The 19023-nt window shown below is 29.4% G+C and overlaps 2 protein-coding genes across 2 annotated transcripts; both read right to left on the bottom strand.

Annotated features, from left to right (window-relative positions):
• Positions 1-5990: 5990 nt before the first annotated feature.
• Positions 5991-11300, bottom strand: LOC119684000. Its single transcript, XM_038097930.1, has 3 exons — positions 10906-11300; positions 8434-10704; positions 5991-7186 (listed from the first exon to the last, which is right to left on the bottom strand). The coding sequence occupies exons 2-3, from the start codon at positions 10330-10332 to the stop codon at positions 6095-6097; spliced, it is 2991 nt and encodes a 996-aa protein (XP_037953858.1). The 5' UTR covers positions 10333-10704; positions 10906-11300; the 3' UTR covers positions 5991-6094.
• Positions 11301-13464: 2164 nt separating this feature from the next.
• LOC119674650 (transferrin-like) lies at positions 13465-15791 on the bottom strand (the record flags this gene model as incomplete). The annotated part of the gene is made up of 3 exons (XM_038085799.1): positions 13465-14980; positions 15044-15346; positions 15420-15791. Coding segments are annotated over 3 exons (2064 nt in total), but the record flags the coding sequence as incomplete, so codon positions are not given.
• Positions 15792-19023: the final 3232 nt, after the last annotated feature.

Here is a 19023-nt window from a genome sequence, read left to right as displayed (position 1 = left end):
GTAAGTTAACTATAATAGAGTTAGCTGCCGTTCATAGATTTATATATATACACATCCATATACAATAGATATACGCTTATCTTAATCCTTTAAACAGACATTAAAATGTCTGTTACAGAGATATTCGGATTGGGGAGTCGAATTTAAAATCCTTAAGAGTTTGTAGTAGTAGTAGTAAGTAAGTTCTTTTATTTATGATTATTATATTATAACATATTAACAGTAATTTTAACAGATTTAAGATTGCATATAAGATGAACAATTAAGTATAGAATATAATGTAATACAATAATTGATATAACTTGTAACTTATACGGGAAAAACAGTAACTATAAAAGTTTGTATATATGTTCATATTTTTATTTTAACAAAAGAAACTGAATAAAAACTGAACAATAATCCACTACTTATTAAATTAATCCGTAATGAAATTCATAACTTAATCATAATTAAATAGTGAAAACCGAAATAATGTCTATAACTAAAATATATTTGATTTTTGTTTATTTGTTTTGTTTAATTAAATTATGAAATTCATTATGGATTCATTTAAAAAGCAGTGCGTAAAATCTATATTCATATACCTTCTGTTCAAAAAGTACTCGGATTTTGTAAATAAAACACACAAATTTAAATTTTATTCCAAATTTATTTTATCTCTTTCAAAATATGCTCATTCTAAAGCGATACACATATGCCAACGCTTAACCTATCTTACATACACTTTTCGTAGGCCCGTAAAGGTATGGCTTTTAGTTCCTTCAGCGAATTCTCTTCTACCGATTCAATCGACTCAAAACGCTTACCACGAAGCGGCAATTTGATTTTCGGGAACAGGAAAAAGCAAGAAGAATTTTCAATAGTAAAAATCGCTAAATGCACTTGAGGTAGTCTCACAATAACAGCTGCTGTAAACAAACTAATTGACAGATGGCGCTCAAATTTGTATTTGCAAGAAATGGCAAGAAAGGGTGTACCAACATAACAAAATATTTTTGAAATAGGTCTATTATTTAAGGAGTAGTTAACAAACAACAAAATCCGGATAATTTTTGAGCAGAAGGTACACAAATTACCCATAAATGTGATTTATTTCATTCGACTATCGAGCAGACATGTTCATCATGTGTAATCTGGATTAGAGAATTAGTAATCGATCGAAATCGAGTAATCGACCAGGCAATCTGAATTACCGGAGTTTAAGACGAGCGGAGACCCACTTTATATACAATATTTATATATAGAAAGTAATGCTGTTATTGATATTATTTTTAAGAGGGTCATTAAAATATGTTTAGCTTAAAAACCAAAACTAACTACTCTATCATATCTTTTTCATAGTTCATACGTCAATGAAGTTAAATAACCACAAGGATTTTTATTATATAAAGTCCACATTTGAAGAAATCCACATGATTATAGTAACTTGCAATCTCGAAAGCTTAATTACAATCTGACGTTAAGTTGACTGAATAGTTGACAGAATACTCAGAGATAATAGATTTTAGCTCAACAAAAATATTGTATCTGAAACAAATGGATGTTTTGGGGCTAAGATAAAATTATTGTGCAAGAAAGGAATACAAAATTTGGACCAACATTTAAGTTATTATATTTTTATTACGAGAGCTAACTATATATTGATGCATAAAGGCGATATTTATAAAAAAAAGTTGTGAAAAAAAAGTAGTCTTAAGATTTGCTAAGATATGTGAAAGAAAATGTGTTCCTTAGAATTATATTCAAGTAAAGTTTTGTATAAAAATATAAGTTTATATGGACAATGAATAACACTTCTATAGCGTATAAAGTTTATTTAATCTTAAATTACTTATTAATAAACAAATATCTCTATTAAGTGAAAAAAAAGTAAAAGAGTTTGAAGACTCGGTGGATTGCTCTCATCAGTTGGTAGAACTGAGTGACATCACATCGTTTGTAACTTGGTCGTATGTTCTTTACACCGTTTTTCACCAGTGGTACCGAAATATAATATTATGTTATTATATTTGTTTTGTAAGTCGAGATGGCTTTTAGTGTTCTTTTTAGTATAAATGTAATAAAAAAAAATGTATAGTTAAGAAAACTTATTTATATTGAACATAAATAAAAAGTTAATATATAACATTAATAATTTTTATACATGTATATATATATATACATATGCTAGATACTGGCTCTAATGTCTTTATGAATAATTTATTCCAAGCACAGTAAGTACTCGTAATGGATATTAATGTAATTACGTTTTTCAAATTTGCCCATTGTTAATGTTATTGTCATTATAAACATGATATGTATTATTAATTTATGTGTACATTTATTGGTATGTGTCTTAACATATTGAACTTAATTTAACCTCAGGAGCGAAGGGCAAAGCGCTTCCTTCCTGCCAAACTCATCATTATAAGTAATTTTTGACAGACATAAATCGAGTCCTATTTGATATTTGGAAATGTGACATATGTATGAAAAATTTTATTTGCTGGTAGTTACACATGTTAATGAGTGCAAGGTATGAGGTACAATCTCTCCTTTTAACACTTAACCCTGTCTGTTTATGTATATAGTATTCAAGTTCTAAACATTTTTGGAAAAAAGGTTCACCAAGTTGGTAGCATGTGAAATTATTCCCATTATGCTGTATGTAGAAGTGTGAATATGTTTGTTTTCAAATAGCAGCATATTACAAGTTCATCACAGATAATTTATTAACAAAAATCCAATAAAATCCTTATTCGAATCTTTTTAAATCTGCCTAATTGTGTCTAACATAATTGTGTGGTGTGTTTAAACGAAGCTTCACTTCATTCATTTGGAATCATCACACTTCTGATCTGCTTTCAACGGAATTACACCTGATAATTGTATTAATATAGTGTAAAGAAAAAAAATACAAATTATACATAAATTACCAAACTATTAAATGCTATGGTACGCATTACTTACATTCATACATGCATATACTCGCATACACACTGCACCCTTAAAACATATTCTGCCTTTATACAGTCCTGACTGTCTCCTGCCTGAGACAATTGGATGAGACTTTCCAGGTGTTATTCATTGCTCTAATCGTTGCAGAATAATCTATTAGTGTCGCACTAATGTTAATATAAAGCTATAATAACAAAACAAAAGAGTAACAATGTTAAATTTTGAAAATGTCATCAGAATTGCAACGAATGAATTACGACAAAGCAAGGCAATTAGTGTCATAATTGTGTTTTTGTCATAATAAGTACCTGCCGAACAAGCTTTTTTGCCGCAATAACTTTTTCCTTTTGTTATAGTCTCTTTTTGTTATGAAATACTAAGAAAGGGTTTTTAAGGACAGTTTTTTTTTCGTTGTAAAAAACAAATTTCATAGCTCATAAATTATTCATTTCAATAGTTTGTGTGGAAATTAAAAAAAAAAAATCCTGTTTCAGTCTATCTGTTAAGCTTTCAAAGAAACTAAATAAGTGAGAATTATAAAAGTTAGGTTTATAGTTAGATGAATGAAGTTAATTTATCAGAATCGGATATTGAATATTAGGAATATTTAAAAGTACTTCGGTAACTTGATAATTGGTAAAGTCATAACATGACAGACCTTTGATTGTGCCTTTGTAATTAATTCTCGGTTAAGTTATTAGATTGTACTGTTAAACCAGTACAATCTTATAATCTTAGCTAGAAAACCAGCTAAATAAAAGCTTTAAAATAGCAAGAAAATTTAAAATAAAATTAGAACTCAAGTTAAAATTGTGTTATTTTATAAAATTACTCATTTCTACTTTCTTTACTCTTTTATTTCTATTTTTATTGATTACAGAGGTTTCGAAAACTAGTGAACTACAACTAAAATTAATTTTATATAATTTTAATTTATTGAATTTTTAGCTGACCATACAGCTGTTTCGAGTAATATCAAATACCCATCATCATTGGTAGAGGAATTATTTCTTGTATTTAATTATTCGAAAATAATTTTTTTGAAACTGCAAGTACTAGGGGTTGAACTTTTATCCTGCCAAATTTGAAGCTCAGAGTCAGCGCTCCTTAACTAACTCACACAAGCTGTACTTGACTTTTATGTTCGCACATTTTTCTGGAGATTTGTTAATTTGTGTGAAAGGTTTTATTGAAAAATCCACTTGCTGTGTTATATTAGAACGAAATCATAAACAGGCTATAGAATAATTAAATTAATTAATTATATTTTATTTTTAATTGTTAAATTTCAATACTATTATATTTGTATTCTTTCTTATGTATAGAACGTAATACAGAGAAAGCCATGCCAATTTACCCTACGATTCGCACGAGCGAGACCACATATTTTTAATATAAGTTGTAATTTAAACCTCTCTAGCAAATATACTAGTTTCTATTAAATATAATAGTTACTTCTTTCATGGCTAACGTTAAATACAATGTATATTAAAATTATTTTTATTTATTTTTAATTTTTAAATGTATTAAATTTCAAATAAATCTCAAATTTAGATGTTACTATATATAGAATAACGAAGAAACTATCAGACCTGATGGCTTGGTAATTAAAGTTTGGTAACGTCTTATTTTCATGAAAACAAATATGAACACCTTTGAATACCATTATTTTTTTTAAATAATTGAAATAATGCAATAATATAAACAATGATATACTTTTTATTTTAATGTAATATGGACACAGAAACGTGTTACTTTCTTAATGTATCATAACCATTGTGCAATTAGAAATACTCGTAGTACTGCTATATAAATATAAACACCCTTAAACCATTTTCTTATTAAATATTTTAAACGAACTGTAACTAAACATTCTTATTAGAGCCTTCAAAGATAAAATGGGGAAATTTTACTATAATTGCTATATACAGATATATAAATATCTGTATATAAATTTATATAGCTTCAATGTTATTTAAGGATTGGCAAAGTTAAATAATATTTTATGTATTCTAAATTTATTTCAAATTTTTTTATTTTTTTTTATGTATAATAAAATGTGTCACCCATTTAAATACACACGGAACCCATGAATTACGATATATCTAATTCTTTTTTATGTCAATTACTTCTTGATTTTACAGTAATTTGATCTTAATCAAGTTTAAGCTAGACCAACCATGGACGTCAACGAAATCAGCTTTGTAGGCCTCTGATATTTTACAGAATTAGAAAGAAAATATCTTACATGTGCTGAATTATACATTAATATATACGAGACATGTGTCAAGAATACATATATGGTATATAAAATATTGCCAGAAACTTAATGCAAATAAATTTACTATAAATATAACATTACATATATCTCTTTTTATTTCATTTAGTGGATATTTTTCATAAAATTGTTTTAAATTATCGTTTGATATTATTGATATATATTATTAAGTTGTGGGAATGTACATTGCGACCTCGAGATCTATTGTGCCCCTGTTGATATAAACCTAAATAATAATACATAATTAATCTTGTGTTATTAAATCTAAGTTGCTATAAAGCTGCAAGAATCTCAAAGAGTTGTCTAACATGCTCAAAATAACAGTTGTCTGGCTACTTTGTCGTAAGGGATTCGACAGTAACCATAGAACAAAAAAACTTGTGGAGAATAATTCCGAAAAAACTCGCTTGATAGGACTTGAAGTATTTACGAAATAGTAGACAGCATGTGTAATAAGAAACAATGAACATAAAATATTTGCAAAGTTTAGGGCCAATTCTAAAGGCTTGTGGTAATCCAACAGTTCATTTGTGTATACAACAAAAATGTTGAGTTTTCTCAGTTTTTATACCATAGATCGGAATTTAGTTTAATATTGTGTTCTTAACACAATGTGCACCTGAGGAGATCTCATATGTCGCCTTATACATTGCCTGTTCTTAGAAATCTTGAAAAATATTATTCCCTACATTTTAATAAATTCTTAAAATTATTTAAAACAATCATAGTAATTTTTTCTGAAAATTTAACAATGTATCGTTTATTATTTATTTATTTATGGCCTTTCTAATTGATTTAACAATATTTTAAAAATCAAATTTTTTAAATCATCGTTAATTTATAGAGATGTGAACTTATTTTAACATACATAAAAATAAGTTATTGTTTTAAAAAGTGAATTTCAACGTTATTTGATTCGTTTAATAGAATAAGGTTCAGTGCCGTACTGCTTGTCTTTGCAACTGCTATATCTATAATTTTCAAATCTTTAGAGATATGTCCATTCTTGTTAGGAATATTTTGTATCTCCCTATCCATATTAAAATCATACGTGCGCACATTTCCGTTTGATAGTGCAAAAAGACGCCAACCATCACTGGATACAAATAAAGAGCGGACCAAGTTTTTTCGCAAAGCCGATCCATACAATAAAATTTGCTGATCGTAGACACGAAATTCGATGGGCTTCATTTGATTCGTAATCATTTGAATACATGCTGCTGTTGTGGGTCGAAATTCGAATTCTTGTTCATATTTTACACTTCGCCTCCTCTCATTAAGTATAATATTCTGTATAGCGCAGGATTTGCCTGTCTCCAGATCAATATCTGGTGGGGGAGTGTCAACTGTTTCATTATTTTTACTATTATCATTCTTAGAGTAATCTTCTGTTGAATCATACTTATTTTGTGGTTTGCAATTAAGTACCATCACTGAACCATTCGACAGACCAACTGCGAGAAAATGCTCATTTGTTAAAACACAAATTGCGGTCGGAAATAGAAAGCGACTGTTGTTAATGATTATTTTTCGTATGTACTCGGTTTTAAGAGTTTTGGGACAAGCAATTATAAAGTTATTATTAGTACAGATATAGATTTGTTCACAACCTGTATCAATGCAAACGAATCGTAAACCAATTGAATTTTTGCAAAGTCCTAAATCTGCTTGAATTTCTTTTAACTGTTTTAACGCATTGTCGTTATAAATATTTCTCTGAAAGTTCGAGATTGTTTTTTCAAATGGGTTTTGTGATTTTAAAATATTTTTTTCTAAATAAATCTGTAAATTACAAATTGCACTTTGGATAAGTTTTACCCGCGCCCATGGTGAATTGAATTCCATTTGTGCATAATTACTCGCATTACTTTTTATCACTTTTTTGCGCATAGTAGAGAAGTCCATCAACTCCGAAGCTGTTTCCACAAGGGTCCAAATAGTTAATATTCCACTGTCATTTAGAGAGGCAAACTAAAATATTAAATAATGTAATAAATATATTAGTTCATTGAATAAGTAACATTAATGCTGACAGGAATGGAAGAACAGAAGAAGGATGTAAAATTTTTTAGCATATCAGTCAAAACAGCTGCCGATTCCACCATCTAGTAGCTACAAGTTGTTTAAAGTGTGTCATAGCACATCAGAATGACATGCTAAGAGACCTTAGAATAGATGCACTCAAAAAATACATAACGGACAGAGCCCTGAAGCCATATGCGAAAACCGACAGGCTGCCCTACTTAGCACTATCTAATCTGAGAGTAATCACTAAGCGCACGAGGCGATAATCTGATCTTAGATCAGTCATTGAATAATCACGAAGCTTTTGAGGAATACACAAATTAGTCAGTGAAATGGGTGAGAGTTTGCAGAACCCCCCAAAGAGTAAAAGTACCCAGATGCACTAACTCGGAAAAGACTCAACATAATAATTATTAATTTAAATTATAATTAGAAAATTAACCTTATATATTTATTTGTAATAATATATGCTAATTATTCTGACATTGAAAATGTTTATTCAAGAATTTTTAAAAGAAATTTTCAAACATAACGGCACATCAATTTGAGAAATATTATTTTTATTCTTTTCAAACCAATTAAATATTTTATGCGATATAAAAACAACAAATTTGTAATAACAACGATGTTGTCTTGGATACTGTAAAATTTGGTTGTAAGTAATTCTATGTAGTGAATACATAGTGAATATATAGTGATAGATATTTTGTATATTACAAAAAGAAAATATCATCTAGTAATATGAGCACCGATGGGTAGCAGAAGAAGGGGCAGACCTGCACACACTTGGAGAAGACAAATTGATATGCCGAAAAGTTGGGGAGAGTTGAAGTTACTAGACAACAATCCTACCGAGTAGAAGATCTTTGTTGCGACCCTATGCTCCTCCTTAGAGTTAAAGGGTTCAATATAATAAGAGCAGTTTCAATGTTGGATTCAGTTACTTTAGTAAATGATTTTAAGTATTTTTCATATATATATATAAATACTTATATTTGTTTTTATTCTCATACAACTTATTTTAAACCGTTTAACAATCTTAAATTGGACTGAGATTACAATCGGTACTTTAGGTTTTATTAAATAAGGTTGACTTTGATATTGCCAAAATTGTATAAAAAAATATAAAATATGTTAAGTACATATACTTTTATATTAAAAACATGTGCATAAGTGAAAAAACTTGCAAATACCTGTAGTGGGTTATATTCGATTGTTCTATTTGATGTAACGATTCCTTTGGTCTGAGGTCGAAAACTTTTTACGTCAATCACAGCACCTAAATCTATTGCTTGAAGGTTCTTACTTCCCTCATCCCAATTAGGAACGACACTTTGTGTTGCGGTAAAGTGAGTTAACTGCCCATCAAGTTTAGAACAAAATGAGTAGGTCTCCCGCAAATCCCACATAGCTATGCTGCCATCACTTAAGCCACATACAATTATATCTGAAGATTCATTAGAAATTTCAGCATGACATACTTCGCACCACGTTGAAAGTAAGCGTATTGGTTTCTTAGACATATTTGTTGACCACACCATTAGGAGATTGGCAAAATCTGATCGGTAAACATCTGCATCAGGTCGAGTCTCATGTACTGTTATTATTAAATTATATCTCGCATTTGAAAAAACCCGTATTACACGTAGTGCATTTAAAAAGTCTGTACTTAATTGAACAAAGCCATCGCTTATTGTAGAGAGTTCATTGGGTATTGAATCCTTATGATTATTAAAATCTGTTAAGTTGTCATGAGTATTTAAAATTTTTGATATTAATAGTAGAGAATCTAATAGAAATCTATTTAATCTTTCAAAATCAATAAAATTATTTAAAATTGTTGTTTTTTGACGATTTGCATAACGAATATTTTTAGCTTTACTCAATTTGTGGAGAGCCCGTAGGCTTCTATCAATTTCATCTGTTGAATGGATATTTGTTAATGTTTCATCGTCATAAAATTTTCCATAACTATTGGAAGTGATAACTTCATTATTGTGCACAACTGTTACTTTTTGCATTGATAGCAAATCATATTGCGGAGGATGTTGTGTCCATATGGATACAGTTTCATAGCTATCAGTTTGGCATTCAGTTGATATACGATTGTCATTCGTTTGAGTATAGCTTTGAGTTGTATTCAATTTTCCATAGATCTGTTTAAAATTTTCGAAAGTAATTGGTTTTTGGTCGAAAAAGACAAAACTCATCAAATCGAAACGAATTTTTGATTTTAAATCAATTCCACGTTTACTGATTTTTGGTTTATGATTAAAATCCTTATATCCACTATAGAAAACAGCTGTGTTCGTATTGTGAAATTCATTTATAATAGCAACACCACTAATACCAGAATCCATTTGCTCAGAATTGGTTTCATTAAGGCTATCTAAACTGTTCTGAAAAGGCTCTGGTTTTGTGGGAATCAATCTATCCGTTTGTATTGGAATTTGCCGTATATTGATTTCATAATTCCCCGAATCCAATTTTCGTTCCTTTTCACTGTGTAGATTCGTAGTTTGGTATTGTAAAACTTCCGTTTCTTTTATTTCTTTATTATTATTTGAAAAACTCTTTATGCTTGTTTCTTTATCTGTAGTTGAATTGTTTAAACTCTCAATTGATTTATTATCTGTGTGATTTTCAGTAAAACTTTCTGATTCAGATGAAATATGCGTTTGACTTGAATAACTATTTTCGAAATCTGACTCATACGATTCAAAATCATCTGAATAATTTGTTTCTTGTTCTTGGTCATCTTCATCTTTACTTGTAGGAGGAAAATTTGGTTTAGGTATTTTCACAACTTTGGGTTGCTTTTCGAAAGTAACTTCATATGCAACAGGTGGTTTATTCTGTTCACTTTTTATTACACTCCTATCAGTTTCTATTTGTTTTTCAATTCTTTTCTTAGCAGAATCTCTCTTAAGCATTATAACTTCATCCGGTTCAAGAGTTCTACTACCTTTTCTAGTAAGCTTTTGACTTGTACTCGTTTCACGGACGCCATTCAAGTTATTATCCACTTTAATATCTTTTCGTTGTGATGGTGGAGAGCTTATGGTAACATTATGGTAAGTATTCAATATCATATTTGATTTAATAGCTGAGGACTTAGCATTTTTTGTTTTCTTCTGAGCTGCTTCAACGGTATTAGTGCGAGGCTTGACTTGAAGCTGTTTTGCTTTATCTGTATTAGACGAAACATTTTGTTTCTTGATTTCTTTTTTATTTGAAGAGCTAACACTTGAAGTTTTTGTTTTCTCAATTTTTTGTTGTTTTTCGAGTGGCAAATTAGATACTTTGATTTTACTTTTATTGCCGTTGCGATTTGTGTGCGATGTTGCTTGAGAGAGTTTTTCTTCTTTATCCGCCGCTGCTTTAATCGAATTATCCCGTTTTATTTTAGTTGTTGCTGCAGTATTCACTTTCTTCGATTTAGCGCCAGTTGAAACTTTTGATGCCTAAGAAAAATGTGTTAATTTCTTTATTTTAGTTCGGATTACTTCTATTTTAAGTACAAGCAATGAAATGAAAATATTTAAAATAACGGCATGCATTTTCTTATCAATTAAAACCACCACATTTGCGAAAGTGGAATGTATTGAAAATGGAATAATTGTGCGATGAAGTATTTGATTAACAAATTAATAATTGAGACTTACGTTACTGACAACAGCAACTTCATAAAAAAGTGTAAATAATTTGCAAATTGATTATTGTAGTTTTATTTGTGAAAAATTAATTTTGGTGCTCTATTATTTAAAATTCTGTAAGTGCAAATTTATTCTCCATAGTGATAACAAAAAAAGTTTACTATCGTGTTGTAATTTAGTTTTCTCTTAATTCGTTGCCATCTTACGATTTTTGGTTGACCAGTTTGCTGACTTTTAGACATATTTTTCACAAATTTTATCACGTTAGTTTTGAAATTTTTTGTTATTATTTTATAATGACTAAGCGATAAAATAATATTTATGCGAAATACATTTATTGTTGTGACAATTTTGCTTAGCAACTTGTAAACAAATACAATTCAACATTTTGTCAGCTGGTGATTTGCAGGGTGAGTAAATTTTACTTTCATATAAATTTCTCTTTCTATTCAACTGTAGATGTCGCGACTAAATAATACGCGTTGTTAATCAATTTAATTAATTTAATTTATAATTCATTTTTATTGCCATTTACATTTGTTGAAACGCATAATTAAAAAAATTATTATTATGAAGATTGCATGCCATGAAACTTGTAACTAACGTTATATCATAAATTAATTAATTATTTAGAAAATTAAAATTAGATCTGCTCAAATAATTTACGACTTATTCTTAAACATTCATTTAGAATATCTTTAGTAATTGGAAATATGACTAATTATATAAAGTTTCCACGACAACATTTTTATTTATATATATTCATCTGTAAAGCGAGGTATTATATCTGCAAATCGAGGTAATACGTTTTGCCTAATGTTACCAGGGAATTATTTTCAGTTAATATGTCACAAAGCTTATAATATTGATATTTATATATGTTATGTATGTATATTGCATATTGAAGCGCATCGTTATGTATTTATCAGCGTAGCAACCACTAATTCCTGACTTACTTTTTCTTATGAGGCAGAAACTTCTAAATTTCCAGCCCAATAGGTCAATGTGTGACAAATCATGTTCTTATTTGCAGAAGCTGGCAAGCATCAACAGTAATTTAAGACTTTTATTCATTATTATCACTTCTTAGAAATGAATGTAGAACATTTTCACCGGAGTGTGAAAACTTATTCTAATAATTAGGTGAGAAAATTAAGATGAAGAGGCTTAGTACCCAGAAGTCAAGGTTTATTTAAGCCAGAAGATATGGGCATAGTAAAGGTAGAAAGAAGGTCGATAGAGCTGGTGAGTTTACGTGAGCCATGTGTGGACAATGGGGTTACGGAAACTACTCGTTTATACGAGTAACTTCAGCTTTCTTGTAAATGACAGGGTCGGGAAGTGGGTAGTTATGAACCAGATTGTAGAATTTGTAATAAATTAAATCCAATCATAGCTTTGTATACGTTGTTCCACATTCACGAGACAGAATCTTCTTTCCTGTCTTACTTGTTGTTCACGGTTCTCTTACTTAGATTAATTTAGTATAATATTATATATTAAGACTTTTTACCCCTCCTACCTTTACCCCCCAAATCTGACAACAGTATTTGATCTATGTCATAATGCCATAACATAGTGCATGCGGTTCTATGCTCCTGCTAGGGGTTAAAGAATTATATAACAAAGTGCACCGTATTACAGCAGCGTACGTATACTTTAAATCATATGAGAGATGCAGAAGATAGTAATTCTAGAAAATAAACGAATTGTAAGAAGTTCTAAAGTTCACTGGATGGGGAGATTAAAGAAAAACCATAATTTTTGCAGTTTAGTTTACAGATAATACACTGCAAGAACACTGTAAAAACAATGTAAGAACATTGCCAAAAAAAGTTGTGCTTAGTGTACCGCCCCTTGGGACAATTCTGGCTAGTTCAGTTCACTATGTATAAATATGTACAGTAATTCCCCCTATAACGCGGTAGATTGGTTCCGCGTTTCAGGAAAACGGGTTGTAGGAGTATTCCCGTATACCATGTATACACACGCGCAAAGGTTAGCGAAGCAAATTATGAACTGTACAAATACTCGTGTTATATGGGGGAATGCCCGTGTTATACTGGGGATTGAAATCGCGTTATAAGGGTACCGCGTTATAGGGGGGGATTACTGTATATACTACACTCCGGCACGTTCAGCGTTATTTTGTCTATTCTGCAATGTTTTCGTGGTTTCTTTGCAATATTTCTTTGCTTTTTATTTTCAGTAATGAGTATTTTTTCGCTCTATTCTTTCTTATTACAATAGAATAGTCCAATCCATTGTATTTCATGCAATATCGTAAATCCATTTTATATATCAACTGAGTTTATCTAAAATATATCTTATCAAAAAAGTTATCAGTTAACAAATCGGCAATATCCCTGGCTTTCCTGAATTGCTTAGCTCAAACACAAATATGTAGTCCAAAAGTATTGGACTAAATATGTCTAATCTGCTATTTATTTTGTTATTTACTTACTTTTAAATAAATTTTTAGTATGCATATAAAAAACTGGGGATATGTTTAAAACAAGCATTATTTTTTAAAGTTAATATCATTATCTTTTATTGAATACGCCCATGAGAAATTAAAATGTATGTATCCTTTCACTAAATATTCATTACAAAGATTTTAAAAACTATACTATTACAAAGTAATATCACAATAAATAACTAAACATTAATGAAGTAAATGGAATAAAGTATTGACTTAAAAACTATAGAAAAATCTGCAAATTATTAAATAAATGAATGCAAAAGCCGAATATCCATATATATTGAATATAAATTTTTTAGCGGCGCTTGCACTATAATCTGTATAGAATTGACTCGCATATTTTTCGTATACATCTTCCATAGAGCGTTTGGCATAATCTTTCTTCAAATCCTGTGATCCCTTTAAACTGTCAGTACTATCGTGAAACAAAACATTATTGCGTTTATCAAATATTCCGTACATTGTAAAGGGACGTGTTTCTGATTTGTAAGTCTTTCCAAATAAACGATCCATATCACTTAACGTATTATATATTTCATTTCGTCGAGCTATCGTGCTATTATGAGTCATAAAGTGACCGCGTGATGTCCAGTGAAGATAGCAATATTCAAATTTAGAACCATGTTCGTTACTACCATAGGGGCAAAGAATTTTAAAGGATTTTTGTTTTGTTTTTGCAACCCAGTCTGATGTTAAATTACCAACTGTATATAACTTATATATATCAGAGCTAAGGAAAGCTACGTCAGCACCCTCCGCCAAGCAACGCAACGCACCTTCATCACCTTTATAATACTCAGGACATTTACGGTGTGAGTGAGGATGCCAAGTGCATGAGTCACGATGAAAATAGTTATGTATACTTGTTACTTGACCAGTAATATTATATATTGTATCTTGTACGGACAAATGTGCAGCACCTTCATAGGATGGGAAACATGCTTTAACATCTTTTAGATCTTTAAAACTTTCATATTTTGCATCATTATGTATTACTGCTATTGTAGCGTAACGATCATGCATATTTTGTGAAAATTCATAAAGGATCGGCAAGAGATTATAATCTCTTTGTGCTTTGACACGACTTTCTTGATCTACTACAACGACATCCGCTGCTTTGAATTGTGTATCATCCATACATGATTCTAAACTTGCAGAACGTATACATTGAATGTTTGGTTCCACACCGTACACTTGAGAAGCTTCCTGTAACCATGAACATTTTATGTGTTGAATAATTGATGTCGTACAATATACAATTGAACGTGGGGGATTGCATTCTGGAAAACTGTATGCACTTTGAAATGCAGGCGCTTGATCTAGATAGTCATCAATTGGTATTACATTGTCAAGTGGATTTATATCAATATGATATGTTTCTAATAAACTAAGAAGTGCGTTTTGCCAACTATTTGGATCATCATGTGATAAACCTGTAACTAGTCTTTGTATTTGAGCAGCATGAGATCGTCTAGCGGCAATTACGGGCCAAGGTTTGGCTACCCATACACATGGTTTAGTAGAGTTTATGGGTTGCATGTGACCGTCCATGCAGAGAAAACTATATTCTGATAATTCGGCTTGTGCTGGCAAGCTAGTAAGCTAGTAGATGAGAAAATATTTTATCATTAAATTGAAATAATAATCTAACGTATTTAAACTTACACCAAAGTGACTTCGGACATCATCCAAACGTGCCCAAGCCACATTACCACCACCACTTGTTAAACAATAAAGAGCTCCTCTTCTACCCCAATGCTTATCACCGATTCCACAACGATAAGGATCATAGCACATTTGGCATAAGGTTGAATAACGATCTTTTAAGATGCGATCTTGTTTTGGATCAGGGACCCAAGGTCCAGCTTTGCAACTAGGACCAAAATATTTTGCTGCAGAACGAATGCGATCCTCGACTACTGAAATTTCAGGATCACATGATTTAGCAACTAATGTTGATTCAAAATACTTTCATGAAAATAAAAAATGTTTACAAGTTATATATTAATATAAATAATACAAAATATAATACCATACATACATTAGCTAAAACGTCTGTCCAATGATTTTCTAGACCATATCCTGGGTGACATAATTTTGAGCCACGTAAGTCATGTACAGTGTTGATATCAGCTTCATTGTCGACTACAGCGACAACTTCGTATTCAAAAGGTGAATTATGTGAACGTAGTTCACTAGCTACAAGAATTTCCACACTAGCCCAGCGAGCTGCGACTAAATCTTCAGAGGTCAATACGCCAAAGTGTGCTGTGCCTTTATGTATACGGCGTACACAATCTAATCGATCTACGCCAACAACACATTCTATGTTAGACGTAGCCTCCAATGTTGGACAAAATTTGGGGGTTTTACGGTATATACCTCTCGCTTCAACAATACAAACGCGCACTACGAAATATATTAAAAGTGATTGGTTTTTTTTAATAAATTTTTTAATTTGTCAGTTATTATTAATTTTATTTTCTAACTAAAATATAAATAACAATTATATGATAAATAATTGGGATTTGGGATTTTTAAAATTATTAGATACAATAATTGTAAAGTATTAGGAAGAACGTACTTCTGTTGGGATGCCTCGATTCCACCATATAAGTGTATTCTCTAAATCGTATCTAATGAAGCGATAAGTAAAGCTACTAATTTATTCATTATATCTTTTGTGAAATAAATTTAATAATGAAATAATTAAATATATAAAATAATTAAATAATTGATTGTAAAATTGAGTTTTTAATGATGGAGAATTCATTAATGCTTTTTTTCGAAAGTAACTAGAACTTGAGTATTTTGTTTCAATTTTGCAATGATTGCAAAATTATGATTACTAGTTATGATCTCTTGCCATTTTTCGGATAGCTGCATAATTCGATTGATGTTGAACTTCCGTGGTTTATCGAAGAAAAAATTGATTAACTGTTTTGCAGTCGGTCAATTTTTTACCATTGAAACAGTTTTGCAGAGATCGACACAAATAGTAGTCAGACGATCCACGATGCGGGCTAAACGTTTGACATAATCCGTTTACTGTTGCCAGATACCACATGTAAGATAACACCTTTTAGTCACAAAAACACGCGAAAAACAAAGCGGTTTTTTCATAATAGCCTCAAATTAATCTAAAACCGCTGAAAAATTCAAAAAGTGCTTTTACTGTCGTACAGTGTTATTATTAGCCTCGTTCGTGAGGCGTTTGCTATGCCTGGTGTATTTTCTGAACTAGTAGAGATATTAAATGAAATTTTCTATAAATATAATTTTAGATAGCCTTTTTTTCAATCTAATTTGAGCCCAATCGGTCTACCGGAAACCATCAAAATTTAGACCCAAACATGGTCTATCTTCAAATTTTCTTAGTTATCTCAAAAACTATGATAGAAATTAAAATTTGGTGTACTAAATATTTGCATTTTAATATATATACCCCAATTTTTTCATGATATTCCGCCCACTGCAACACCCGCCGCCCATACAAAATTTTCATAAAAGAGTGTTCATTATCTTTAAAAAAATTGTTTACTCTTATTAGACTATATATATTTATTACGTAATAATTTATTAGCGGGTTAATTGGTCATTTAAATAGAAATAAAAAACTATAATTTATTATTTATATTTAAAAATGAATTGTATTTTATTAAAATATTTTTTCGATATTTTAATAAAGTTTTTTTATTTCTATTTAAATGACCAATTAGCCCACTAATAAATTATTATATAATATTTTTTGTCACAAATAAAAGAATAAAATATATTAATTACGTATATAACAATACAACTTTATATAAAAAATGGAAGTAATCCGTCCATTTGTTTTTCAGTTAATTGCAGTTTTAATCAATTTTAGCGAAATTGTGATTTCGCAAAATTTGAGCGAAAAAAGGTTATCTTAAAAACTATTTCTAAGGAAAATTTAATTTCAATATCTTTACTGGTTCAGAAAATACAGAATTTTGATCGGCTAATTTCTGTTTTGATACATTGTGCATAGATTTCAAGAACTTGTGAATGCGTATAGACCTATTCCTAATAGATTTTTTTTTAAATAGACCGAATTAATTGAGTTGTCATATATATTTTTTTTTCTTGCCGTGCCATTATGAAGGACATATCAGTAAATTGTGAAAGGATTAAATTTTAATACACCACATTAATAAATTATATTCAATAAATTCTTTATAAATAGAGTAAATTTAGCTTATTTGTCATCATATCATTTCTAAGCTAAAAAATAATCATTTATAAATATAATAATTAAATAAACTATACAATTTTTTGAATTTATTTATCGTCCTGTTTTTTTATATTAATAAAAATATTAAAAATACAATATTAAATATATTTTTTTTAATTCGGTTAAAGGTACCTTTTTGTTAAATAATTCAATGTTTAATATTTTTTTATTATGGACGTTTACTAGTTAGGCTAAGTTGCGTTCTAAATGAGGGAAATTCTAAGTTGTGCCGATAATGTAGTGATGTGTGGATACGTTTTGATAAATGGCTAAATGTGTGTAGTATCAACTTAGCCTAACTCGCACACGTCCTTTATTCTATATTTCGACTCTCCTTGACTCATCAGGATCACGATAAATTATTAATAAAAATAAATCTACGTCATCTTCTTTATTCTATCGTCTATATAGATATTTAACACAAAGGAACCAATAGCCGGTTTAAAAATAAAATATATATAAAAATATATCTGCTCCTTGGGGAGGTATGCAGATCTGAGGTCAATTATTGCTTAGTCTGATGAAGTGATAAACAATAATCTAGTCAAAGCGCAAAGAGGTGTTTTGAAGTAACCTCGCAGTTAATAGAGAGTAAAAGTGCTCAGGTGCACTGACTCAACTAACCTCAACATAATAATAAAAAATATATATAAATATATAAAGTATACAATATATAAAAAAAATATATATAGATATACAATATTTATATAAAAATACATAAAAATATAATTAGATTAACTTTGAAAAGTATTTTTCTATAAGCATATAATTCACCTACTAAACTTATTGTTCTTTTAATATAATATTTTAATTTGCATTGATAAATATTTGTTAAATTATATATATGTATTTTATATATATCTATATATGTATTTTATATAAGCATATTAAATTTCTTTATATTAATATTTTTAACTTTAGTAATTACAATTAATTAGTTGCAACAAAGAACAATTTCACTTAGAGATAAAACATCGCTAATGGTGGGCGTTTTCTGGAAAGCAGATGTTTTTGGATTAATTAAACAAATTAAAGATAAATGTGCAGATACAGTTTATATGTTAGAGTTTAATTAATATAATAGATATATATCTTGAAAAAAAATTAAAATCTTACAGTTAAATTAAAAAAGTCAATTTATAACACTTACTGCAATTTTTTTTATTTTTTATTTTTTGTAAAAATTTTGCTAAAATCATTGCGGCGAAGATGCCAATTTAAGCCAAAATTTCATTTAATTAAAAATGTTGTTTTATATGCGGTTTAATTTGGTCAATATGACCTTGAAAACTTACTGGTTAGTAACTTGGTTAGCAAGTTTAGTTTACTTTTACCTTTGATTTTATACATCATAAAAATAAACATAACTAAATGTCAGTAGACTAAATTG

Source organism: Teleopsis dalmanni, chromosome 2, assembly GCF_002237135.1.
Source record: "Teleopsis dalmanni isolate 2A chromosome 2, ASM223713v2, whole genome shotgun sequence".
Taxonomy (NCBI): domain Eukaryota; kingdom Metazoa; phylum Arthropoda; class Insecta; order Diptera; family Diopsidae; genus Teleopsis; species Teleopsis dalmanni.
Note: the sequence above shows the minus strand (reverse complement) of the source record. Positions and strands in the feature narration are given on the sequence as shown.

Bases quoted from the DNA above. Each gene is read 5' to 3' on its own strand.
- LOC119684000 (XM_038097930.1), bottom strand. From the start codon at position 10,332: ATGATATTGAATACTTACCATAATGTTACCATAAGCTCTCCACCATCA. The intron at 7,187-8,433 runs GTATTTGCAAGT...TTAATATTTTAG, and splicing joins TCGAATATAACCCACTACAG to TTTGCCTCTCTAAATGACAG.